Source organism: Vigna radiata, chromosome 1 (genome assembly GCF_000741045.1).
Source record: "Vigna radiata var. radiata cultivar VC1973A chromosome 1, Vradiata_ver6, whole genome shotgun sequence".
Taxonomy (NCBI): domain Eukaryota; kingdom Viridiplantae; phylum Streptophyta; class Magnoliopsida; order Fabales; family Fabaceae; genus Vigna; species Vigna radiata.
Genome location: NC_028351.1, coordinates 5421786 through 5447447, shown reverse-complemented (window position 1 = coordinate 5447447; position 25662 = coordinate 5421786). Strand labels below are relative to the sequence as shown.

The following is a 25662-nucleotide window of genomic DNA, read 5'->3' as shown; positions in this document are numbered from 1 at the left end:
AATCAAAGTGCTTATCTATGGAATGAGTATGTCATAAATTCCAAAGGAAATTTAAATTTCTACCTTTTCAAAATATGTTAAAGAAAGATATATAAAATGCATAAATTCCATTGATATTTTGAGTTTCAAACTTGTCAATTTATTTTATTGTTGGTTTTGACACATAAAGTTATGTGCACACATAAAAAAACATCCCACTTTTACTTAAAAAAACCCAAAAGCAAACTTAAATTCGAATAATCTTTACTTCACTTACTAGCACGTTTAGTTAGTTCCACTTGCCAAACAACTTTGTTTTCAAGGAGTTTTTAAACAGTGATACATATAGTTTTCTAGTTCTTGAATTTCAAGGTTTCCAAAATGGATTTGCAAAACCATGGTTTGATCGATTGACGGATTTTAGAAATACGCAAACACCCGCTACATAAACTAAACTAACAACGTTCATGTAGAAAATCAACAGCACTGCCAGGAAACATTCATCATGGTAGAAACCAAGTAAACTTGTTGTGATCATCTAACCAGTGAATTAGTTGAGTTCCGTCAATGCAGGATTTAATTTGCTATTACCATCTTAAAATGATTTGGTATTAATCAAAGAAGTTTTTATGTAAAAAAAAAACAAACAAGCACAACAGAGTGTAATTCTTAGGACATCTTAATTTAATTAAATCATTAGTTATATAAGGAAAATAAAATTTAACACCGAAAGTCCTCCTGCAGGCTCATTCGTTACTCAACCATGACTGTATTCTAGCGCATAGGCTAACCACATTCTTATTCCCCGCGTTAGCATGTTTAAGATATACATTAATTTAACAAACCGTGTTAAACTGGGCCGTACAAAATATAACATGCTTATAATGGAAAAAGGAGGTTCGAGCTCAAACAAAATAATAGTAAGTTTTACTTTATGAACTGAACGACTTTCATGTTCAATTTTCCCCCTATATACATACATTCTCTGGTCTGTTCCATAAATCACAAAGACAAGCAAGCAGGAGAGACAAATCTCCACGTTACCATTCTCCATTGAAGTCACCAGTTGTCATGCACAAAAATGCCTGCAAAAATTCTGGCTCAACCAAAGCCAGAGGCAAAACCGATAAGAACAGCCTAACATAAGATTTTCATTCTTTTCTCACAAGTTATCTAAGCCAATTTGTATCAAACTAACATCATAAAAGCAAACTAACTACTGATGTTCCAACGTGAATAATGAAGCATACACATCATTTAACCGCCATGATTAATGCAAGACTAGTTGGACAAAAACATACTAACGCAAGGAGTACAATACAAATTTATAGTGTTACAGCTGAGAAAAGGGACCTGCTCAAAGTGCCATCTCAGCTTGCAAAGCTGCCAATTCATCTTCTTCAGGAGTTGGCTTTGATGCAACAGGGCGAGTAGGTTGCCGCCCAGCTGGGACCTGCACTGGGGCTGCAGGAGCTGTAGTTGCTGGCTGAAGAAGCTGTTCTTCCAACTCAGCACCTTCCAGTTCTTCAAGTTCCGCTTCCAATTCATCCTGAAAGGAAAGAGATTCAGAATGATCCTCAGACATGCATCAGGGCTCTATAGCACTACCACTGTACTACAATCTAAAGATATAAATATCTTGTTTGCAGCTAATATAAATATAAATCCAGAGCATGACCTCGTCAAAATCAGCAGCTGCACCAATTGGAGCTGATAATGCATCCTGAATCTGCTTCATGTTCTCAGTCTGTTCATTGATCTCATCCATGGTCTTGTCAACATCATCGATATTCCTGAAAAAGAAAATGACGCAACTCAACAATGTCATAAATCAGAATGAACAGCTGAATAGATATTAGAAGCCATGACATGAAATTGAGACAAAAGAAATACAAGAAAATGCTGAAAAGAATTAAATCAGTAAAAAATTTAAACAATAAAGAGGACTCCAGTACACACGTTGCTTTTTGCATAGCCTTCATAGCAGCTGCTCCTGTTCTTAACGCGTCAACAGTTTCTGTGGTGGCTTTAGCACCTTCCAACATTATCATCTGTAACACAATTTAATATCATAAGATGCCCAACAAACTAAATCATCTTTTGAACTATGTACAAATTGCTTCCGCACCTGGTCATGAATACGCAACTGGAAATTCCCAAGCTGCTCTATTTGTTGTTCATATAACCTCTTCCGCTTCAGACATTGTATTGCCGCTGCATTAAACAAGAACTCAAATAACATCTCATAAATTAAGTGAAAGTTGGAGAAAAGAAAGGCACTAAGAAGATATTCTCGAAATCAACTATCCATGAGTTTAGTAACCTACCCCTTTTGTTCTTCCCCCTTGTAAACTCTTTGGCCTTTTCAACTTCTGCTCCAACCTTTTTAAGGAGCACTTTCTCCTTTTTCTCCAGCATTTCAAGTGTCTACATGATTCAAACAACAAAGCATTCAATTTGAGAGATTCTCCCTAGATGTAAATTGATTCCAACAAAAGGGTAAAGACATGCCACAAAATATAACAAATAATCAGTTGAACGTATGATGATACAAATAATGTGATAATTTTGAGGATACTAAAGCAAAGACATTGCTTTCCACAATCACAGGAAACCATTTGCCTAAAGATTTGACCGGGATATGGAGCAACTCTTATTTGTTATTCAATACTCAACATGAAAGCAAATAAAACATTTTTGAAGGAAATTTACAACATACGTATATACAAATTAAAGCATGATCTATATTACATTAAAGAAAAAAAGACTAAAACGATGCGCAAGGCAAGAGATACCATCTTATACTTCGGAACTAGGAAAGCAACTGAGAATGCGAAATTTTATATTAAAAGCCATATCATACAGGAGTAGATACTCCTCAACACACATCACATGAGTAGTCTAACCCATCCGAAACAAAAGCTATTTTTGTAATTTCATCAGCTAAATTAGCAACCAGTAATACTTCAAAGAGTTTGTTGGTAGTTCATAGCTCAAGTGAGCATGCAACGTTTGCCATGGCGATTGGTGACAACAACTCCCCTTAATGGGGCAAACTAGAAAAATAATACTATAGTTCATTGAAGTCAAAGAAAACAAACACCAAAAGTTGGATTAACGAGATATGCTGAGTATGGCATAGCATGGGGAAAATAAAAGGGACCTCGTTTAACTTGTCCAAAGTGGCAACAGCATTCGTCTCCTGTTTAGGTTTACCAAACATGCGGCTAAACATGATTGCGATCGATTCAAACCCTACTGCCTTGAAAACGAAGATATCCTCGATTCTTCAACCGATCTTCCTGAAAACATGAAAAAATTTGATGAAAAGCAAGTCAAAGCATTTTGATCAATTGTCAGCTGAGTAAATGAAGAAGAAACGGTGGGTACCAAAAACGAACCCGGTTGAAAAATTGGAATTTGAAGCGAAAGTGAGAAAGATTAGGGATTTTGATTGGGAATGGATCGGAGAGGAGAAGCGAAAGAGAGAAAGAGAGAAAGAGAGAACGGTGGTTTTGAGGTGTCTGAGCTTCGGTATTGCTTAAGCGTGTTGTTTTGGTGTCTTCTTTCTTTTCGTCTTCCAACCAAAGAAGGAATTGAAGAACCTTCTTTGTCTTTTCTTCCCCCTCCACGTGGCGCGCATTCCTTTTCTTTAATTTTTAAAAATATTACATAATTATATGAAGTCATTTTATTTCAAAGACGAATACACTACATGTTATTTCATATTTAGTATTTATAATTAAAGTATTAATTTTAATGTACATGGCTAATGTTTAATTTTATGAAAATAAATTTCTTAACAGATAAATATTTTTAAATTATATAACATTTAAAAGTCACCATAAATAAACGTTTTTGAAATAAATTATTTTTTAAATTTCTAATGAATGGTTTACATTGTAATGAATTATTTTAATTATTGATAATTATTTAAAAAATAATAAATAGATTTCCTAACAAATGTAAAAGAAGATGAGTTGAAAGAGACAGCCAATTAAAAGATTAGTTGTTTTACTTGAATTTCGGATAATAAATCAGGATATTTGAAATATATTATTCGGCGGGTGATTTTTTTTTTTATATATAAAAAAGCTAAAAGACTAAGTAAATAAATATAGGAATAAAAAAAAGATATACAAAATAAAGAAGGGTATTATTTAGATATACTACCATTTTTGTACACTAACTATACTAAATGTTGGTATTTTATTACTATTATTTTTCTGCGGCCCTCATCGGAGTTCCAGAACTAGTCTTTAAGCCATTCCTCCTCGGTGTCTGTCTCCATCATGCTCCTTCCCATCTCTCTCCCAACCACCATAACTGTCAAAACGAAGATAAGGGCCACCTCCACTCCCAGAACCACAAATACCCACAAACACACAGCAATACCATTCAATTCAACCCTAAAATCCCTCTGCAAATGGGGCAATTTAGACGAAGCTCTTCGCCTAATCGAATCATCAAAGCCCACACCCATTGAAAAAGAAGCAGAAGAAGAAGGTATCTCGCTCTTCCTCCACGCTTGCATCTCCAGAAGGTCCTTGGAACATGGCCGAAAACTCCACTTGCACTTACTTCGTTCTCAAAACAGAGTCTTGGAGAACCCCACGTTGAAGAGCAAGCTCATCACTCTGTATTCCGTCTGCGGCAGAGTCGACGAGGCTCGTCGTGTGTTCCGAATTGGCCACGAGAGCCCACCAGAACCTGTTTGGGTAGCTTTGGCTATTGGGTATTCAAGAAACGGGTTTTCCTATGAAGCTTTGCTTCTTTACGGTGACATGTTGTCACGGTGCGTAAAGCCTGGGAATTTCGCGTTTTCGATGGCCCTCAAGGCGAGTTCTGATTCGGGCAATGCAATGGTTGGCAGAGCCATCCATGCCCAAATAGTGAAGCATGATGTTGGAGAAGCAGATCAAGTGGTGAACAACGCGCTTTTGGGGTTTTATGTGGAACTTGGGTGCTTAAACGAGGTCTTAAAGGTGTTTGAGGTAATGCCTCAACGAAACGTGGTGTCTTGGAACACTTTAATTGCTGGTTTAGCTGGACAAGACAGACCGTCAGAGACGCTTGGTGCTTTTAGAGTTATGCAGGAAGAAGGAATGGGGTTCAGTTGGGTTACCCTTACAACCGTGTTACCCGTGTGTGCTCAGGTTACTGCACTTCATAGTGGGAAGGAGATACATGGGCAGATTATAAAGTCTAGGAAGAATGCTGATGTGCCTTTGCTAAACTCGTTGATGGATATGTATGCCAAATGCGGAGAAATTGGTTATTGTGAAAAGGTGTTTGACAAAATGCGCAGCAGGGATTTGACATCATGGAATACAATGCTGGCTGGATACTCAATCAATGGTCAAATAAATGAAGCCTTGGCTTTGTTTGATGAAATGATAAGGTCTTCCATCGAGCCAGATGGGATTACCTTTGTTGCCTTGCTTTCGGGTTGTAGCCATTCAGGACTCACCAGTCAGGGGAAAAGATTGTTTAATGCTATGCAGGATTACGGGGTGCAACCATCTTTAGAGCATTATGCTTGTTTGGTGGACATATTGGGTAGGTCAGGGAAACTTGAGGAGGCATTAACTGTGGCAGAGAACATTCCAATGAAACCAAGTGGCAGCATTTGGGGATCATTGCTTAACTCTTCCCGACTTCATGGAAATGTTCCTCTAGCTGAAATAGTTGCAGAGCGACTATTTGAGATTGAACCTAACAATCCTGGAAATTATGTGATGCTTTCAAATGTATATGCAAATGCAGGAATGTGGGAAGATGTGAAGAGAGTTAGGGAAATGATGGCCGTGACCGGAATCAAGAAAGATGCCGGGTGTAGTTGGATACAAATAAAGCATAAGATTCATACATTTGTGGCTGGTGGAAGCACTAGTTTTCGTCGTTCTGCTGAGTATATTAGAATTTGGAACGAGTTAACAAATGCTATTAAAGACTTGGGATATATACCAAACACGAGTGTTGTTCTCCATGAGATAAATGAAGATATGAAAGCAACATGGGTTTGCGAGCACAGTGAGCGTCTTGCTGCTGTATCTGCCCTCATTCACACTGGCGCTGGAATGCCTATTAGGATTACCAAGAATCTTAGGGTTTGTGTTGATTGTCATTCCTGGATGAAGGCTGTTTCAGAAGTGACAAAGAGACTAATTGTATTAAGAGATACAAACCGGTTTCACCATTTTGAAAATGGAACTTGTTCTTGTAAAGATTATTGGTAAACCAGACCAAGAAGAATAACTATTTATCACTACTATCCAATTCGATTTGGCATCATTGGCTTTTAGAAGTTACTACTTTACAAAGTGTATATAGAAAATTCTCAATTTCGGTTTAACTAAATAAGAGTAAAAGTGAACTACGAAATAAATTGTGCAGGCTTGCTGATATCAGTAAACAACTTTCTTGCTTAGTATGTATTTCTTTCAAAAAGACCATTTCAAAATACCCAAAAAAAAACATAATTACACATTTTTCGTAACGATTTTTAATACCCTAGTTATCACCATTATTCAATTTCTCAGACTACCCAATTGCTAAGTTATAAGGAATGAGAGTCAAACAGCCCTAACGAAAAGACAAACAGCAGAAGCAAAAACTAAATTGATATTACCAAACCACATTACGTCTCAACAAAATTCAAAGTAACCCAATAAAATTAGGAGTAATTTGATAATCTAGAAAAAACAAGACTGAATAGCGGAAACAAAAAAACTACATATATGTCTCCGAGTTCAAACAGAAATAAATCAATCTTCGTCATCAATGACCTTGGTCCCCAACCCCTTGATCTCTTCCTTAGGGATTTCAACAACAGTAACAAGGGAGTACAGCTCTTCCTTGGCATCTTCATCATCATTCCTCTTACGAGCAATTCTAACCCTAATTCTCCTTGGAACACTCCTGATTCCCTGACTCCAGACGAACTTGTTCAGCTTCACATCAACCCTCACATCATTGGTTCCCATGGCCTTCTGGGCAAACTTTCTTATCTCCTTAATCGCTTTAGGGGCCTTCTTCTTAAATGTGCTATTTTACACAAATTAAAAAACAACTAAGACTCCTGATCTCGAACCAAAACATTATAGAAATCAAAAGACACGAGTTACAATAAACCAAAATCATTATGCACGACTGATTGATATCAATATCAGATGAAAAACACTATTTATAATCCAATCCCCTGCTAGATCTCAAAAATATAATAACCAGCAAGTCTCCTTATATAAAGGTACCTAATGGCTATAATTCCACAACCACGAAAATCTCATATAAACAGAACGTGTATGCCACTCAACTCATGAAGCATTGATCAATAACGATAAATTTACTTAAAGTATCTATTGAAGCGTGTAGTATGTCGCTGGCTCAATTTGATAAGTAGAAATTAAAAACTGGAGAGAAAACACAGTATAAAGAAGGTGAATTATTTACCAGCCATGGAGGCGCTTGTGGAGGTTAATGGTGTACTCTCTGGTAACCACCTCCTCCTTCCTTCCCTTCGCCTTCTCCACCATTCTTAACCACCGATTACTCACTTACCTGCACAACACAATCACAAGCTCACGTTACACCGTACAATCGAACGCACCGATTTGAAATTCCGGAGAAAGCGAGTAGGGATACCTTAGGGTTTGGGAAGGGTTTCGGCAGCGTCCAACACTCATCAGAAATTGAAGGTGACTCCTCAAATATAACATAAACTTAACCCTAATGGGCTTGGGCTTGAAAAGCGCTGTATTTAAAAGGCCCAAAAATAAAAAAACGGGTCAAATAAAGGCCCAATAAAAAAACACGGGTTAAACGTTTTAAAACTTAAAACACCGTCCCGGTGGCGTTGCGAGCAGAGGTGAGAGAGAGAGAATAATGGAAGAAACAAACAGAAAGGAAGAAGAAGTGCTAGCATCAGTTCATTCCACGGTGTTCAAAGAATCAGAAAGCCTTGACGGAAAGTGTGCTAAGATTGAAGGCTATGATTTCAACCGTGGAGTTAACTATCCGCTGCTACTCAGGTCCATGGCCACCACTGGGTTTCAGGCTTCGAATCTCGGTGATGCCATCCAAGTCGTTAATCAAATGGTTTGTTTTGTGTGACCCAACTTCTATGTTTAGGTGAATTTGTGCTTTTTTGCTTATAAAGTTGTGATTTTTGGGTTGAAGCTAGATTGGAGGCTAGTTGATGAAGCTGTGACTGAGGATTGCAGTGACCATGAGAGGGACTTGGAGTATCGAAAATCTGTGACTTGTAAAGTGTTTCTGGGTTTCACTTCTAATCTTATTTCCTCTGGTGTTAGAGACATTGTTCGGTTTCTTCTTCAGCATCGCATGGTGAGTTACTTTCCCTTGTTCGAAGGCCAATTCAAGCCTTTGCAATGGTATTCTTCAATGCTTCTCACACCATCATGGTTAAATAGTAAATTCAAGTCAAGTTGTTAAATTTCCTTTTTTTTGTATGTGTTTTGCAATGTGCAGGTTGATGTAGTTGTTACAACTACAGGTGGCATTGAAGAAGATCTTATAAAGTGCCTTGCACCGACATTTATAGGAGATTTCTCTCTGCCTGGGGCGTATCTACGCTCAAAAGGGTTGAATCGGATTGGTAATTTGTTGGTCCCTAATGACAACTACTGCAAATTTGAGGATTGGATTATTCCTATTTTCGATCAGATGTTAAAGGAACAAAATACCGAGGTATTTTATTTAACTTATCCGTTCAATAATGTATAATTATGTGGTTAGGTTTTTGCGGAACGCCTGCTGTCACATTTATTATTCATACTTTTATATTTGTATTTTGTACTAATTGTGATTCATGTTTAGTTTGTGCTAAACCAAAATCAAACTAACTAAACTATGATTTTATGCATGACTTGCCAAGCCTTCTACAAAGCAACTTCTTTTGAAGTTTTCACTTGTTACTTTTTCCTTGGTGCATTTTCTGTTTCGCAGAATGTGTTATGGACACCATCTAAGTTAATAGCTCGGTTGGGGAAAGAAATAAACAACGAAAGCTCTTACCTTTACTGGGCGTACAAGGTAAGTATTAGACCAACTTTAATGGGTCGTGCTGCTCCCTCTACTACTCTGTTTCTGATTTCAACTTTTTCCTAATTGTTCTCGTAATTAGACTGTTGTCCATATCTGTTGTGGTCTGTATAATGGTGTTTGTGTGTGTGTGTGTACACACACACATATACAAGATGCAATGTAGTTATTTGCCTGGAGGTTCAGATCTACCGAACAATTTTTGGAATTTTTATACATATTACGATATAATATTATTAAAAAATTTTATGATATTTTCTAGAACAACATTCCAGTTTTCTGTCCGGGATTAACCGATGGCTCGTTGGGGGATATGCTGTACTTCCATTCCTTCCGCAATCCTGGTCTGATTGTGGACATAGTGCAAGGTTTTTTCCACACTCTTTCTGTTTTTTGCTGCATGCATGATTTTGAAAAATCTGGGAACCATCACTAAAATAGTTTGCAATTTAACAGATATAAGGGCAATGAATGGTGAAGCTGTACATGCAAATCCCAGGAAGACGGGAATGATCATTTTAGGAGGTGGCCTTCCGAAACATCATATTTGCAATGCCAATATGATGCGTAATGGGGCAGACTATGCTGTTTTTATCAACACTGCACAAGAATATGATGGTAGTGATTCTGGAGCACGTCCTGATGAGGCTGTTTCATGGGGGAAAATACGTGGATCTGCTAAAACTGTCAAGGTACATCCTATGCATACTTTCTAAAGTGGTTTCCTTCTCAGAATTTTTTTTTTGTCTTGCATGTTTGCTTTGGCAATGCCAATTTTCTCAGCATGTTTTTCATAATTCCTTCTCATCAGTTTTACTTTGTTGTATGTTGCCATGCATACTGTAACCTTTATTATAAAGCCAGCAATTAATAAATATTTTACTACTCAAACACTATTAATATTCATGAAAAGAAACTAGTGCACCAAGCAACCATCAATACTATATCCCTTAAATGTCTTTTTATGCGTTAAAACAGGTCCACTGTGATGCAACAATAGCATTCCCTCTGCTGGTTGCTGAAACTTTTGCTTCAAGAGTTAAACCTCACCACTGATGGAGCCTAAAGACGAATTTACTCTCAAGTTTGATTTAGTTGTTTTGTGATTGATGATGTTGACGTTTCAGTTCGCTGTGGATGCTTAACATGGCAATCATTTGATTCTTCTGCTGTAAATAGCAGATGACACCATGCAGGCCTTTTTGACCATTCCAAAGTAATCCACTGATCCTGACAGTGAGGAAGTCGGGATATGTAGATGTATTTATAATTTTTCATTGGAGATTATTGTACTACTATAGTGTCAAGGTCAAATAAATCTTGAAAAACTAACTGATCGTATACGGTATTTATAATTTTTTTCTAACTGGTGGTTGTATTACAGGTTGGTGAAAAGTTATGACAGTACAACTATTTTCTGCTAATGTTGCATTTTTCATTGCAAAGTCTAGTTTAAATGGCTTTCAATAGTTACTTTTATATCTATATTGGAGTGAGATTTAAACTTTTACTGTTTGCTGTAATTTACCTAATAAAGTTGCCTTAAATTGATAGCCAAACATTTTCTTTGTAAGCTTTTGTGATTTTATGATGTATTATGGACTTTAAGAATCACAATATGATCATATATATTTAATGGGCTGTAATCCAATCATGCAATGTGCTATGTTAATGTGCAAGTCCTAATAGATATGATGGATAAGCAAACATTTTTACAGAGTTATTATTAAGTCGAATGTATTAGTCATAATTTTGTAAATTTTCTACTTTATTTAATAAATTTTACTTGTGATTTAGTAATATTACATAAATTCCAACTAACAATGAAGGTTGTGTTGCTCACTTCAGTTTTTGATACAGCATTCCTGTGATTAATGGCTTAGTTAGAATCAATCTAAAATTTCCCAAATTGACATAATCAACAGCTGCTAGCCTTTTATCAATATTTCCATTTTACTTTAAATGAAAAAACAAATAAACTATTAAAAATTTAACATGAAACCATTCATTGGGAGCACAAAATGTAAATTTGTTGAGATAGCAACTGAAAGTATATAATAGCAAAAAGTATAATCATAATCAGTACACAACTCAAGCTACGCGCCTACAAATACTGAGACCATCTCCTACAGAAGTAAGAGCAAATTCAACGCGAGAATCGTTTGTGATTGTCTTGTTGAATTCAATTGCTGCGTTCCTCCCTGATCTGGTGTGTTCTGGAACTTTTTCTTCAGGCCAGCAAACACGTCCTCCCCACAGAGTGTTGTCATATACAAGTAAACCACCAATCTTGATCAGTTTTATAAGCCTCTCATGGTAGTTAATATAGTTCTCTTTGTCAGCATCAATGAAAGCAAAGTCAAAAGATCCTTCATTTGCAGGCTGCATCCAAACATTCAAGTATGTTTTTAGATAAAAGAGTAAACATTCACATAGTCTTACAATCCTGAGTTTTAGTTTAACAAACCCACATCTTCAAGTAGTTTATCCAAAATTGGCAGAGCTGCAGACTCTATGAAATCAATCTTGTGCTCAACTCCAGCCTTTTTTATGGCTGGTAATCCAATGTCATAAGCTTTCCTGTTAATATCTATGGCTGTAATCTGCAACAGCAAATTAAGTTTCAGTACTAAATATAATCAAGACATGCATAACAATTTAAGCATGCAAACCTTTCCATCATGAGGAATGTTGAGTGCAGTGAGGAGAAGGGAGTAACCAGTAAACACTCCCACTTCAATGGTCTTTCTGGGATTCAGCATCTTTAAAAGTAAGGCCATTAGCTGAGCAGCATCAGGTGAAGTAGAAATGAAGCCCCTGAATGAATATCCAAAAACAAGTTGAAGAATTTTCAGTTTTGTTTAAGCCTCAAATCAAATACACAAGTTACATTAATGGAGAGAAGAATCACCAAGGGTGATCATTATTGAGTTCCCTCAGCTCCTTCAGGGGCTCAGGTTCTCTAGGATAAACAGCTGTTTCCAATATATACTGTCACAGCAGAAAGGAATACATAACAAGTGATCAATGAGTTTTCATTTCATGAATCACCATGAGTGAAAACACAGACAAATTATACAAACCTTGGTTAAATCCTCGCTCTGTAATATGACTGGATTGCGGTAAATTGATGGATCCTTGATCTTTTCCATTTCTCTGCAATCCACCAGATAAGGGGCAGGATCCTTCAAAGGGAAAGAGAAATAATGCACCCCAGATAATATATCATCAAGTTCTTGCTAAGAAAACATATTCTTCGACCACTTTAATGAAAAAAAATACCAGTTTTCTTACTTTAATGGTTAGAGAGAAAATATAAAACTTTGTAGGAGTAAACCTGAAAGTTGCTTGGACAGAAGAACAGATTGAGGAGAGATACCTGAGTTTCTCCACTCTGAGATGATAACTTGAATGAGCTTAGAAATGGATCTCGGAGAAAGTATGGTTAAAGCTTCCGTCAGAGCACAGCAATTAAAGTTATTTTGAAACGTGTGCTGTTGGTACAATAATTGGTGTTAAAACATCATTTGATGAATTCTGTGGTCAATACTATGTTTTATTAACTGTCAAAGGTTTATAATAATTATAGTATTGCAGCTATAATTTTTCTTATGATGATATCATTTTTCTTATGTGAAAAATAAGTAAATATAATAATGACAGCATTCAATTAATAAAAATTAAACGATAAAACTAATTAAAAAATATATAAATTTTAGTATAAATAATTAATTCATTAAATAATCAAATTTTAATTAAAATATATAATTTTTTAATATTGGATTAAAAATAATAAAAATTCAACTAAAAATATTTAAATTTATAAAATATTTAAAATTTAATTAAACCTTATTTAAATTAAAATATTTTATCAAATTATCATTTTTACGGCATATATATAATCATTCTGTGTTTCTTGATAATAGTACCAATGAATGTACACATGATCAATTATAAGTACACACATTCTATCTTCTATAGTAAATTATTTATATTCCTGTCTAAATATATTAATAAGATTTTATAAGAAAATGAATTTCTTTTATATATATTTTTTTTAAAAAAAATATATTAATAAAATGTTTTGAAAACACCGTATTAACCATATAAATTATCAAATAAAATTATTATACATGTGAATGTAAATTGTATATGCGCAGTAGATATAGTCTATAACTGTAAGCAATTAGTTTACAAAAATATTTAAATCAAAGACGAATAGTTAAAAATTTACTTCTATAGACTTTTTTTCATGCATGATACTAAAGCTTTTTTTTTTCTTTTCAAGACAATCCTTCTCAAAGAAATTTGTCGTTTAGAAGAAAGACATTTTTTTAAAATTTTATAAGCAATGAAAATTTCATAAAAAGCACACATAACAATTATCATAAAAAAACTCAATAAATTATTCAAATTTAATCATTTTAGAGATAAAATGAAGTCAATAAAAAATTAATCATTTAGTTCATGAGTCTGGATTGTTGAAATCATAATATCATCCAACAAATTGGTCGTCTTATTTTATAATAAAATTAAAAGTGCTAAACATTTAACTATTCAAATAATATTTTGATTATTTAGTTTTGCATAAGCTGCAAGTTTTATAAATAATCTAAATATTTAACTATTCAAATAATATATTTCGATCCATAAATAGTACGTGAAAACAATATCAGTTTTATAATTTTTTTTCACTACCTCAATAATGTATTAAGAAATTGTTCTTTTAAATATTTATGAACCCAATCCCTTTCATTAGACAATGTTTTGGTTTGAAATCTTATGACCAAAAAGAAAAGATTAAAAGAAATACTCCAAAAAAATATACTAAACTAGATTTTTTCGTCAAATACATTCCATTTATAGAGTTCTAACCAGATGTATCTGTGAATATTTTTAATATTAGGTAAACTATAAAAAAATATAAACTAAAAATACTTAGTTTGATGGTAAAGTATTACTTCACTGATAAAAAAAGTTATAGTATACAAATTTAAAAACATTCAAAGAAATCAAATTTGTATAGACGAAACCATAATTATTTAGTATAAGCGGAAGTACATGAATGAATGTGGCATAAGCTAAATATTTACAGTGAAATATTCAACTATGTGCAATAGTCCTCAAATTGTGATGTAACAAAAATGTGATAGTGAAACCTATACACTCTGACTCAATTTATTCTAGAAAAATACAAATCCCATCCTTATTCCTCAAATAATTTAACTATCAAATCACGCATCTAAGTGTAACAATACAGGCTGCAAAAGAAAGATAAGCCATCAAGATTATGTACCAGTAGCTATGTTGCTATATTGAGGCGAGTAGAATTTAAGGACGACCCTTCTTAAGAGACAAGAAGTGGGCAGCAAAAGAATCGTAATCGGGTAACTTCGGATGAACGTGCACAGCCTTCTTATTAGAGGAAGCATCTCCATATGAATCATCTTGGCCCTCTTTATTATCTTGTATCACTGTTTTAGAAACACTGGAAGGTTGTAACCTTGCAGGCGATTCCGAAACCTCCCCATGCAAGGATCTTCTCGGTTCTGAAACTGGCTCAGTTGCTTTATTTTTGGCTGATCCAGGCTTCGTTCCTGTCAAATTTTCAGAGCTCCTCGTCATGGATGAAGCATTTTGATTAGTATTCTCATAAGAAGTCCTTGAAGATTTCCATCCAAGTGTTGTAGCAGGAGCCACAGACGCCCTGGATAAAGGAGCATCCCTTGAACTTAAACCTGTGCCGGCTTTAGGAGAAGCTGATGTCCTTCGAGACATTCCACTGACAGGACGGACAAAACCAGGTGAATTTTGTTTAGGAAGTTCATCTTCAAAATCACTATTATCAGAATCAAAGTATGTAACAGAGGCCCTTGAGCTTGATTTATTTTTTGCTTCACTTTTCTCTTTCTGAATGTCAGGTTCAATAGTAGTAGCAGGAGTCTCCTGTGAATTTGCAACTACACGATAACTATCAGAATCGGAAGATATGCTGTCCAATACCGAGGTCGCAGTCTTGTTTCCTCTGCTCACTTCCCTCGTGTACCTGTCCTGCTCAGGAGTATCAAAACCGATTGAAGCAATCCCAGTAAGCAAAGATCTTTCATTTCGGATTGAAGTGTTCCCCAATGATGACGAAACACCATCCAACGTATTCTTAATATAAGGTGGCCGCTTAGAATGTTTATTGCGAAGACCACCCTTCAAGGTACCATAGCCAAATTCCTTGCTACTTTCTGTGTGAAATTCCTCTATAGTTTCAGTATCATTATTTGCCTCATGATCCAAACCCGATGTAGAGCTTCTTTCCTTTGTAGATGGCAGACTGGCTGAAAAGTCATCAAAGCCAAAATTCTTTTCTGACACAGTAGCGGTGTCTATCCTTCTTCTTTCAAAATGATCTTCGATGGTATCTGAACCAACTGAAGGTGACAACTTTCTGTCAGTGCCCATCGTATTTTTATCATTTCTTGATGAGGACCCTAGATTCCCATGACTTGCAACGGCATTAAGGGAAGAACTTCCATAATCAGAGAGCCCAGAAACCTTAGACTCGACCAAACCCACCACATCGCTATCTGAACCTGGGTCATCTGAATCATCAAAAGTGACGGGCAACATGTCTTCTTTTTCAGAAGAAACTGCAGATGCTGTCAATCTTTCAGGAACCTCAGAAAAATGTGACTTTGTACTAAAACTTGTCACTTTTTCATCAATGTTTTGTCCATGCCTCCAAGAATCAACTTGCGATCTGCTACCAGGGGATGAGACAAACAAACTAGATCCTTCCCTATTGTACTTCTTATCAACATCAAACTTATATTCATCATCATCCTCCGGTCCAGAATCATCGAACAGAACAGAGGTACCATTATAAGAAGCTGTTCCTGTAAAGTTTCTCTGAGTGTTTGCTTCATCATCAACAAAAAGGTCTTCCACAGCTTTGTTCTCAGTCTTCCAGCCATTCAAGTCCAAATCATCACTGTGATCATCACTTGGAGTAACGAGATGAGAAGCGGAAGCTTTTCTGGATGGTTTATTTGTCCTTGCATCTCCAAAGTGATAATTGTTTTCAGTATTCAAATCTCTGTCATCATATAGGTCAGTCTCAAAATCTTCTTCATGTCTACCTGGTTGCATACTTAAATTCGTTTCATGTAAGTCAATATTCTTTTGCTCAAATGAGTTCCTATGATGATACATATCAGCCGTTTGAGAACCATCCGTAAAAATTTTATCGTCTCCAAAAGCACTACCAGACATCGATGAAGCCGATTGGAAATGTTTTACCACATTCTCATTACTGGTCCTGTAATATTCGCTGTGTCCTACCAGATTATCTTGTTCTCTAGCAGAAATCTGTTCATTGTGCGCCTCAGAACTGCTTCTATGGAAGTTACCATGAACAGAACTTGTAGAAATATTTTTGTCATCATGAAAGGTGTATCCTTGGGGTCTTTCATCTCTCAACCCGTTGCCAGAAGAACTATGTGATCCACCTGAATACTGCCTTGTCATGTTTTCACGGTTTGAAAGTTCAGCAGCTGCCCTTGCAGCCATGCTAGCACGTTCAGCAGATTCTGCAGCTGCCTGTGCAGCAGAGGCAGCATCCTTGAATTCCATGTTCCAATTATGCCTACTCATAGGAAAAGCACTCCTGTTGTCAGAGTATGAATCTAGAAAATCCGTTTCTTGACTTCCAGTTCCTGCAAGAAAGAATCCCAAATATTCAGGTACCAGACACAACAAAAGCCCAGAAAAGAAGATGTATGCATCATTTTCTCAAACAATACCTGAAGATCTAATCTCTTGATCAGACACACCTGATGTTGTGGACTGATTCTTTCTAGCAGCAGCACTTGCAGTCTGCTCATATGAATTTGTAGATACATGATGCATTGGTTTAACTTGTGAGGAAGAACGTACATTGGATGGACCCATTTCATCATGGACAGGTGGAACGTGGATTTGGGAAGGTTCAGCATAAGAAGCCTTCTCAGAAGTACTTGGCCCAACCTTAACATAGATATACACATACAATATCAAACTAAATAATCCAACAAACGTTTTACATCAAAATAAACCCAAAAAAAAAACATAGTAGTAGTGCCTACCAACAAGTCTTGAGAAGACTTTACATCATTTTCTTCAAATGACTTGGGCTCCCATTTGATATTATGCTCCTCAGCAATTGCAGCCAATATTTTTATCTTGGTTGGACCATCAGGTGCTTTGGCAGACAATTTCTCGACCAACTGAAAAGACAGAATTAAATTAGAAATAAGCTTTAAAATGGTCATATCTCATCCAACATCAAGCAGGCAGAAAGACTTACCATACGACTTACACCACAGTCAGGGCGTAGCTCAACAGCTGCAGAGACAAATTCTTTTCCGTACTTGGACGTTAATTGCTTCTTCACATCTACCAACTCTGGTATGTCTGAACATCTTGGAGATGCAAATATTACACTTGAAACCGCTTCCTTCAAGTCAATGGGGCAGGTTCTGAAAAATTTTAAAAAGGAGAAATGATAATGACATCAATCGAATGAGAGTGTACAATCATAATGAACAAACTTATATTTTCAGAATCAGAAAACCACATGCAATAATCGCTTCAGATACCCAATTAATGTCAAAGCAAGAGACATAAATACATATCTGTGGGCATTCAAACGTTTACACGAATGACTGATATAGAATATCAATTAAGACATGATTTTAACATCAAAACACCGCAAATTCTGTAAGTCATGCCTAAAGTCATTGGTATTGAAGCTAACATGTGGCACTTGCATGTTACATAATTAGTTGAGGATGATTCTCCACTGAGGGACTTTGCCACTGTATCTGTACGAAATGCACTTTTTATATTCATCCATAATACCTTACACAGCATAAAAGATGAAAAAGAAAAAAAAAAGACACTCATTGATCAAACCTATATCTAGATATAAATGCTACAGTTTTCATCGGAAATCATACTTACCATGACAGCAATAGTGATACGTTATTCTAACCCAAGGGCCCTTTCACTTTATTTAGCTATTTTTATTCTGCCAGATCTATGATCTGGCCTAAGTCTGACGTGAACAAACTCAGCTAACAATTAGCATATTCTCTTTAATTAAGTTCTCTACGTTATAAGTATAAAAGAAATAGTTTGTCCAAACGTGATCACACTTTCGGTTGAAAAACCCTAACAAAACAGTAACATGAAAAATACTCAGTAGTATTGCCCAAATCACGTAACATAACTTCAGTGCAGTTAAATCTACAAAGGGAAGAGGAAAAGATTATGTTCCCTCCACCTAAATCAGCAAACACATTTTTAAACAATGAAAACTGTTCAGCAAAGTACAATTAATAAAGTAACCAAAGTGAAAATGGCTATGTTAAAATACTTTTGTGATTCGATCATGGGCAAACGTGCAGCGATAAGTTCACAGTATATCTCAACGAGATCATAAGCTGCCATCGTCTTCTCCTCCCTGACAACATGTTCAACCTAAACACAAGCCAGACGAAAAGTCAACACAAACAGAATCCCCAAAAACGAAAGCAATCAAAACCTCAACTGTGACATCAAACAGAAAACAGAGGGAAAAATAAAACAACATAAACTGGATGAAAAAGGGAAAAGGCGTTATGTTGTTATCCTCACCCGGATTCTAGCAGTTCGGTCCTGACCAGACTCGAGCAATTGAGCCAACTCTCTCTTGAGTTGCTTCACCTGTGCTTCTCTCTTATTCTTCAAAAGCTTTATGCGTGAAACGGCGAGCCTCAATTGCGTTTTGCTGCGGCAAACAAATTCAATTCAACAAAATCATCAAAGGCTCTCACTATCTTCAATCAAAACAACACGAATTGAAATCACAATCGATCAAAAACGTACCACTTTGCGGGCTTGAAGCTTCGATGCAACATAATTTGCGCAAACAGAAAGTGAAAAACGAAGGATTCTTCTGTTTGTTTATTTATGAAATATTAGCAGTGATGAGGTTTGATTTGGCGGTGGATAGAAAATAAGAAGTAATTGAGCAGAAGACGAAGACGAAGAAGAGAAAAGGATCTTGCTGGCGAAGAACGAGGGAAAACGAGTGAAAATTTTATTGCAAATTGAACTTTCCTCGAAACCTGACAAACGAATACCATAGGAAGAAACCTTTCTCTACCTTCTACGCTATAGGGGAGGAATAATTACCTACGGGAAGCCGCATATATACCAACAATGGACCTCCATTCTTTTCTTTTTTTTTTCTTCAAATACTTAATTTTTTACGGAAAATACTCAAAGGTTTTTTTATCTTTCTAAGATACAAAATATATTTATTTCTATTTTATTTTTAAGATAATTATAATGAAAATGAATAATATATATTTATTTTTATTTTACTGTGAAAAATCTTATAATTAATTGAGTTTTGGTAGGTTCCGACCACGATGTCTTGTAACAAAAAATTATAAGAAAAAACACGTCTTTTCGTCGTGCTCATTGACACACGACATTACTGAAATTGGAACCATTTTTCATTGGGGATTTTTAAAAAGTCAACTATTTGACTGATAAAATAGTTGATCAATCATTTCAGGAAAATTGTAATTACATTTTATAATATTTCATTAAATATGTCTTACGTGTTCTTTAGTTTTAAAATAAATGATAATTTTTTATAACTTTTAGATATAGACATATATTTTTATTATATTTTCAATGAATAGTTTTCATCCTTTTCATGACAAAACACTCACTTTTTGTCTTATTTTATTTATAGAAAGTTTAAAAAAAATGTCTTTGTAATTATTTTAATCTTATATTCTAAAATTTTAATTTTTTATATCTTCATTTATAATCATGTATATAGGTTATTGAAGTTAAGAAAACATAGCTTCACCAGAACGACAATGTCTCTGAACCTCTTTGATAATATTATTAATCTTTGATAAACTAATTTCAATTTCGAGTAAGATTGGAATTTTGAAAATCTCTCCATTAATCCTGATGTGTACTCTTAAACAAAACAACAAATTATTTATAAATTTTAATTAAGAAGTCCAATTCAAAAATTAATAAATAATAATGTGAAATAAATGTTATGTAATGTTGCCATTTATTAGCCCCAAAATCCAATTATAATCACACCTAACTTTGAGCCTTAATTAGATTTATATTTTATAAAGACTAGAAAATACTTAAGTTTCTGGATGAATGAGATGTCTAAATTTGTAATTTCATATACACGAAAATTATATTTTAGTAAAAAAATAAGACAACGACCTTTTTATTAATTGCGCCTTTCCTCTTTTTTATTTTTTTTAAAATACTATTGAATGATAAAATAGCATAGAAATAAGATTAAAGTTTATTAAAAAAACAAAATGAAATAATTTAGTTTGTAAAAGTATTTTAATATATTATTTTAAGGTTTATTTTGTATGGCTTTTATAATGATTTTTCTTTATTTTAATTTAACTTTTTTACTTTTAATTTGTAGTTCTAAAAATTATTGTTATGTTATATCATTTTATTAAAATTATTTTACGTATAATTTAAATTATTTGATCATATCAATTAAATACTTTTAATCTTTTCATTCTTTTAAATTTAAACAATCTCACTTTTTAATCTTTTTCTCTGTTCTTGTCTTTGTAGTATTGCAGAATACCCAAATTCGCAAACAACAAAAAGCCACGTTCTTTGACAGCAATGACAGTGTAACAGCTTCATCATCATCCTATGAATTTTAGATGAATTAAGTGAGAAACGGATTTGCAATTTCTTACATTACACTAATATGATCATATGACTCTGCAAAATAAACTACTGGATTATCTTGTGGTATTATTTATTATTAAATAAGAAGATGGAAAATGAATAAAAGAGGCTTAGCCATGCACAAGAAGATCATAAGATCAACTTTCCTGCTAATGGGGAAGGAGGAAGAACTGCATCCAAAAGGGTTCCACTTTCTTCTCAGTTATCAGAAGCAGGTTCACCCAATTGGCTCAGCAAGATCGCCAAATCCATGCCTCTTATCATCGTTGGTGCAGCCGTACTGTATGGACAATCTTTCGAAAACCCAGCCTTGCCAGATTCATGTTCCCTGGTCAGGCAGTTCTTCAATTTCTTGTGGCATTTCACATGAGTCATTCCTGTCAAATCATGCTTCTTGTTACTCTAAATCAATCACTCAAGAACAAACATCAATAACAAAGACATTAACTTTCATAACATTGCAAATTCCCATGAGCTCTGATAGCAGAATTACCAACAATTTACAGAACACTTACAGTGGACCCAGAAAGAAATAAATGCACTGTTCAACAAACAACAATCTAGGAATTTAATAACAGAAACACCAATTGCGGACAGAAATAAAGTTTATATTATTGCTGATGGGACACGGAAATTAAAACCTAACTGGCAACATTGATTGATCGAGAATGATTACGAAGGAAAGGAGAACTGAAGTAATACCGTATCTGCCAACACAGTCGTCATGGGCCATGCAACAAGCATCAAGACCATCGCATGGCTTCTCGCCGGCACAGCCAGAATACCCCACCCCGCAATACTTACCGTATCTGATTCCGATAGCTGATTTCAAATAATAAAATTAATTACTACAGACGTAATTAATAATTACTATAACATCAGCTCAAAGGAATGGATCGGAATCTTACTGTCGCACTGCTCCGCAATGCACGTTCTGCTGCAGTTTTGAGCGGAGCAGTGGGCGGCGAGGAGCAGACAGAGGAGGACTCCGAACGCGGCGGTGGCGCGTGACATTTTGTGGGAGCGTGAACGAAAGATGCGAACTTTAAGAAAAGGGTTGTGGATGGTTGACGCGGAATTTTCCTCCCCCAAGCTTGATCTGTACTTGGATAATTGCAGGCACAAGCAAACCTCTGGTTCAAATTCCTAAATAAAAATAATGTTTTTTGTGTGGTGTTGTTTCCTTTGTAAAATGTTGTTTGGTTTCAATGCCAAAAATACCAAACTACCCTTCAGATTGTTATCAACGCAGTGGTTATCTTTTACTATTACTAATTAAAGCATGGTTATCTTTAGGTTTTACTGTTTTAAGTCTTATTATTGATTATGGTTGGAACAAAAACGAATAATTTTTTTATTTTTTTTTTCAACTAACATTTTATCGTTAAAATTGTCAAAAGCGAAAATTTGAAGAGTGTGAAGAAAGCAAAAAAAGGGGTGTAAATAAGAAAATAGAAAAACCTTCTTTTTGTAGAAATCATGATGGACCCAATTAAGCTGTGGGTTTATCCATTTTGTGCGAACGGTATAGGCCTTTAAGTAAGAACAGGTTCGATGTTTCTTAATATATTTTAACAATTTGATTGGAATTTCGATTTAAACTACGTTGTTTTTTGTTCATTATATGTTGTTATATAATATTATATATTTTAAATTAATGATCAACTATAAAATATGGTTTGGTGCGACTTTACAAGTTGTTTTTATCATTTAACTATATCAAACTTCCACTATATTTATATTAATTAAACTAAGACAATAAGTGTATGTTATATTTTTAACTAAGAAAATAATTATGTAAAGCAATTAATTATAAGTGATAGAAAATTGAAATTATTGATACACAACCATTAAACAAAAAGTTATAGCAAGTTTATTTAAGTTTGATTTGTTGATAATCTATTAAGTATTGTGTTGTGAGTAAAGCTAAAGGACAATGAAACACATGTATACGTATTTTATTATTTTTATATATTTTGTATATACGATGTATAGTATTTGGAGTATCCATTTGTAATATGTATATACTTGTTGATAAAAAAATATACATAGGGCTGCTATCACTGTGATCGTATAAGTTATAACATACACAACAGCGTCCTTTTAAATGTATTTATACATTTTTAATTACAAATTAAAAACGTACACGTACTGTAACTCGTTCTTATTAGAGACATTAATGTCTCTAATATGAGCACGTTGACTTTTCTATCGAAATAAATGATTTTTTTGTTGTATCATCAATAGTCAACGTGAACAATAAATATGGACTTGCTTTTGGAATATCCGTAATGGCGAAGCAAAAGAATAGAAAATAAAAATTAAATATTCCCACAACCACCTTAATATATATTATATATATACTTTTGTGTATGAGTCGTTAATACATCATAATTATAGGCGTATTAGTTAGATTGTTCATAATTAAATCATCTAATAAAGTTTCCATTTGGCATCATTATCTCTCTCATATCATTCTTAACATTTTATTTTATGTAAACACTTTTTTTTTTATCTTTAAAATATTCGTTTGACTTTACTTTTTCATACATTAAAATATGTCATTTTTCAATCATTTAAAATAATTTTGAAATAATTTTCAGAAATCACGACTTAGAGAGACAAATTGAAGTTGTTTAATTTTTTTTCCTCGTATATATATATATATATATATATATATATATATATATATTAGGTTTTTGAGAATTTTAATTCATATATTCTATAAATAAATTGTGAAAGTGAAGTTTTTTTAATTTGAATTTCGTAAATTCCATAAAATATTTATAAAAGAACTCATTAAACATGAAAAGTTTCAATGATAAAAAATAATATCAATGTCGGTTTCTGATATTTAATCGGTGGTATTTTTTATTCATTAGAAAAAAAGTGATGTTATTTAAAAGTCAAACCAAATAGGTCATAAAAAATCAAAATGTTTATCATTCTCATGGATGTTGACTTTATATGCATTCGACAATTGTTTGAACAAAGTTATGAGTTGAAAATTGGTGTTTGTTCAAAAGTTCAGGCATTATTCAATGCAGTAAGACATGAAATTTGACTTTCATTACAGTTTTAAAAACAAATCACCTTCATCGTATGTTGCAATCTTAATTTTGTTGTCTATGTTTTTTAATGTAATTTTTACAACAATTATTTTAATAAATTTGATATTGCTCAGTAATTCAATAATCTTAAATTCTTTATAAATCTATACTGATGACAATTTAAATATATATATATATATATATATATATATATTTTTTTTTTTTTTTCTAAAATATTTTTAAAAAAATTAATAAATTTCTAAAAGCATGCATGCATAGATGCACCATGGGATGACCATACATGCTTGATCATCCAATATCGATACATAATATCATGCATGCTCCACGTGAAGAATCTGATGGTGACGTACGGCTACTTGTATATATGTATGGCATACGATTGGTATGTACGAATTCATATCTACCAACCACTTTACATTTAAAGAAAAAGTCACACACAAGTTTTATACCTAGGTCAAAGGTCAACCCCCATTTTATGCGTCTAGTGCCAAACAATAAATAGGGCATTATACCAAAACAGCAAACATAATGTTACTTTAATTGTATATTTTATTATATTGGTGGATATGTAATATACCAAACTAAATAGTATGAATTATGTTATCGTTAAAATTCATGCACATAAAATGATATTTTCGACTCATGATATATAATTTAAATTTATGATATGAAGTTATTTTTAAATTGAATATATAATTAATCGATTAAGAAAATCAATTATGTAATGAGGTTTTTTGAAGTAATTGCGAAATATGTTTCTTGAAATGAGAAAAAAATGGTGAAAATCCCAATTTTAGAGAATGGGAGTATATGAGTTTTATTATGGGTTAGGGATTTTAATTAAGAGAAAGAATTGTATTTTCTTATATATTTTCATAGGGTTAATGTTAGGACTTTCAACAACCGAAATAAAATAAAAATTAAAAATAAATGTAATAAAAACAATAGAAATATTAAAAAAAAAAATTATCATAAACTTACTTGTTCTTTTAAGTAGCATATATAATCTTAACATAATAGAGTATTGGATATTGCGATCATATATTACAATTCGAATATTGAATATCAATGTCTCCTATTTAAGAATGCATAGATGAACAATCAAAGATGAAGCTCATTTGAGGATTTTTGGACTAATGACCACAGTTAAACTCGTAATTAACAAGGTAAAACATTATAAATAAAATATTAAAATTGAACTCGTAATTAACAAGGTAAAACATTATAAATAAAACATTAATGATATGACTCACTTTTATATTTGACTAAAAAGCTTTCATCAAGTAATGACTTGAACATTGAAAAAACTTTTGTAGGAATCCCATTCTTATGGCTATATCTAGAATATTAGAGGACGAGTATCAAATAGTGAAAAAAACAAATCTTTAAAAAATATAGATATTGAAAAAACAAAATGAATAGATATTTATAATTACTGTTACACTCATTTCATCAAATTTTCATATTTTAAACCCGTTTCCATTTATAAACGTAGCTTAATTATCAAATTATTAGAAAATGAAGACATGGAATTTTAGGTAAAAAAAATATTAGAATAAATTAATCACTCATAGGTAGAGTGACTACCAAGCATGCAATTAATTGTCATTCAACAAAGAATATCAAATTGACTGCCACTCCTTCCCTCTTTTTAAACCTTTGTATTGGTCAAATATTGTTATGTGACATCTTGGTTGACTTAGCATGATAGAATTAAAAAGTTTATATTTATTTAATTAGTAGGCAGAACTGTGTCTTAATCAAGCAGACA

The 25662-nt window shown here is 33.7% G+C and overlaps 7 protein-coding genes across 11 annotated transcripts; 2 read left to right on the top strand and 5 right to left on the bottom strand.

Annotated features, from left to right (window-relative positions):
• Positions 1-761: 761 nt before the first annotated feature.
• LOC106761056 (vacuolar protein sorting-associated protein 32 homolog 2) lies at positions 762-3573 on the bottom strand. Of its 2 annotated transcripts, none has more exons than XM_014644578.2 (8): positions 3370-3573; positions 3143-3281; positions 2307-2406; positions 2108-2193; positions 1939-2030; positions 1658-1772; positions 1333-1528; positions 762-1075 (listed from the first exon to the last, which is right to left on the bottom strand). In XM_014644578.2, the coding sequence occupies exons 2-7, from the start codon at positions 3212-3214 to the stop codon at positions 1337-1339; spliced, it is 657 nt and encodes a 218-aa protein (XP_014500064.1). In that variant the 5' UTR covers positions 3215-3281; positions 3370-3573; the 3' UTR covers positions 762-1075; positions 1333-1336. The 2 variants fall into 2 exon arrangements, with proteins under 2 accessions (XP_014500064.1, XP_014500141.1); XM_014644655.2 differs by having other exon boundaries at positions 3381-3573.
• Positions 3574-4271: 698 nt separating this feature from the next.
• Positions 4272-6700, top strand: LOC106765784 (pentatricopeptide repeat-containing protein At3g14330). Its single transcript, XM_014650524.2, has one exon. The coding sequence runs from the start codon at positions 4272-4274 to the stop codon at positions 6216-6218; it is 1947 nt and encodes a 648-aa protein (XP_014506010.1). The 3' UTR covers positions 6219-6700.
• LOC106765127 (60S ribosomal protein L31) lies at positions 6588-7772 on the bottom strand. The gene is made up of 3 exons (XM_014649637.2): positions 7624-7772; positions 7432-7539; positions 6588-7026 (listed from the first exon to the last, which is right to left on the bottom strand). Exons 2-3 carry the CDS (start codon positions 7512-7514, stop codon positions 6747-6749), a joined length of 363 nt encoding a protein of 120 aa, XP_014505123.1. The 5' UTR covers positions 7515-7539; positions 7624-7772; the 3' UTR covers positions 6588-6746.
• Positions 7773-7816: 44 nt separating this feature from the next.
• LOC106764595 (deoxyhypusine synthase) lies at positions 7817-10552 on the top strand. Of its 2 annotated transcripts, none has more exons than XM_014648880.2 (7): positions 7817-8076; positions 8158-8325; positions 8470-8688; positions 8947-9033; positions 9305-9410; positions 9499-9734; positions 10021-10552. In XM_014648880.2, the coding sequence occupies exons 1-7, from the start codon at positions 7864-7866 to the stop codon at positions 10096-10098; spliced, it is 1107 nt and encodes a 368-aa protein (XP_014504366.1). In that variant the 5' UTR covers positions 7817-7863; the 3' UTR covers positions 10099-10552. The 2 variants fall into 2 exon arrangements, with proteins under 2 accessions (XP_014504366.1, XP_022638369.1); XM_022782648.1 differs by having other exon boundaries at positions 7957-8076; positions 8162-8325.
• A 470-nt stretch (positions 10553-11022) lies between these two features.
• LOC106765809 (probable caffeoyl-CoA O-methyltransferase At4g26220) lies at positions 11023-12559 on the bottom strand. Of its 2 annotated transcripts, none has more exons than XM_014650555.2 (6): positions 12422-12559; positions 12126-12227; positions 11954-12033; positions 11715-11859; positions 11514-11645; positions 11023-11424 (listed from the first exon to the last, which is right to left on the bottom strand). In XM_014650555.2, exons 2-6 carry the CDS (start codon positions 12192-12194, stop codon positions 11134-11136), a joined length of 717 nt encoding a protein of 238 aa, XP_014506041.1. In that variant the 5' UTR covers positions 12195-12227; positions 12422-12559; the 3' UTR covers positions 11023-11133. The 2 variants fall into 2 exon arrangements, with proteins under 2 accessions (XP_014506041.1, XP_014506048.1); XM_014650562.2 differs by having other exon boundaries at positions 12380-12549.
• Positions 12560-14059: 1500 nt separating this feature from the next.
• Positions 14060-19237, bottom strand: LOC106771856. Of its 2 annotated transcripts, none has more exons than XM_022782638.1 (7): positions 18940-19237; positions 18709-18841; positions 18449-18552; positions 17378-17549; positions 17157-17297; positions 16866-17058; positions 14060-16748 (listed from the first exon to the last, which is right to left on the bottom strand). In XM_022782638.1, exons 1-7 carry the CDS (start codon positions 18969-18971, stop codon positions 14374-14376), a joined length of 3150 nt encoding a protein of 1049 aa, XP_022638359.1. In that variant the 5' UTR covers positions 18972-19237; the 3' UTR covers positions 14060-14373. The 2 variants fall into 2 exon arrangements, with proteins under 2 accessions (XP_022638359.1, XP_014513344.1); XM_014657858.2 differs by having other exon boundaries at positions 16836-17058; positions 18940-19236.
• A 1539-nt stretch (positions 19238-20776) lies between these two features.
• Positions 20777-21972, bottom strand: LOC106767464 (phospholipase A2-beta). Its single transcript, XM_014652372.2, has 3 exons — positions 21729-21972; positions 21523-21642; positions 20777-21197 (listed from the first exon to the last, which is right to left on the bottom strand). The coding sequence occupies exons 1-3, from the start codon at positions 21832-21834 to the stop codon at positions 21019-21021; spliced, it is 405 nt and encodes a 134-aa protein (XP_014507858.1). The 5' UTR covers positions 21835-21972; the 3' UTR covers positions 20777-21018.
• Between the last annotated feature and the right edge of the window lie 3690 nt (positions 21973-25662).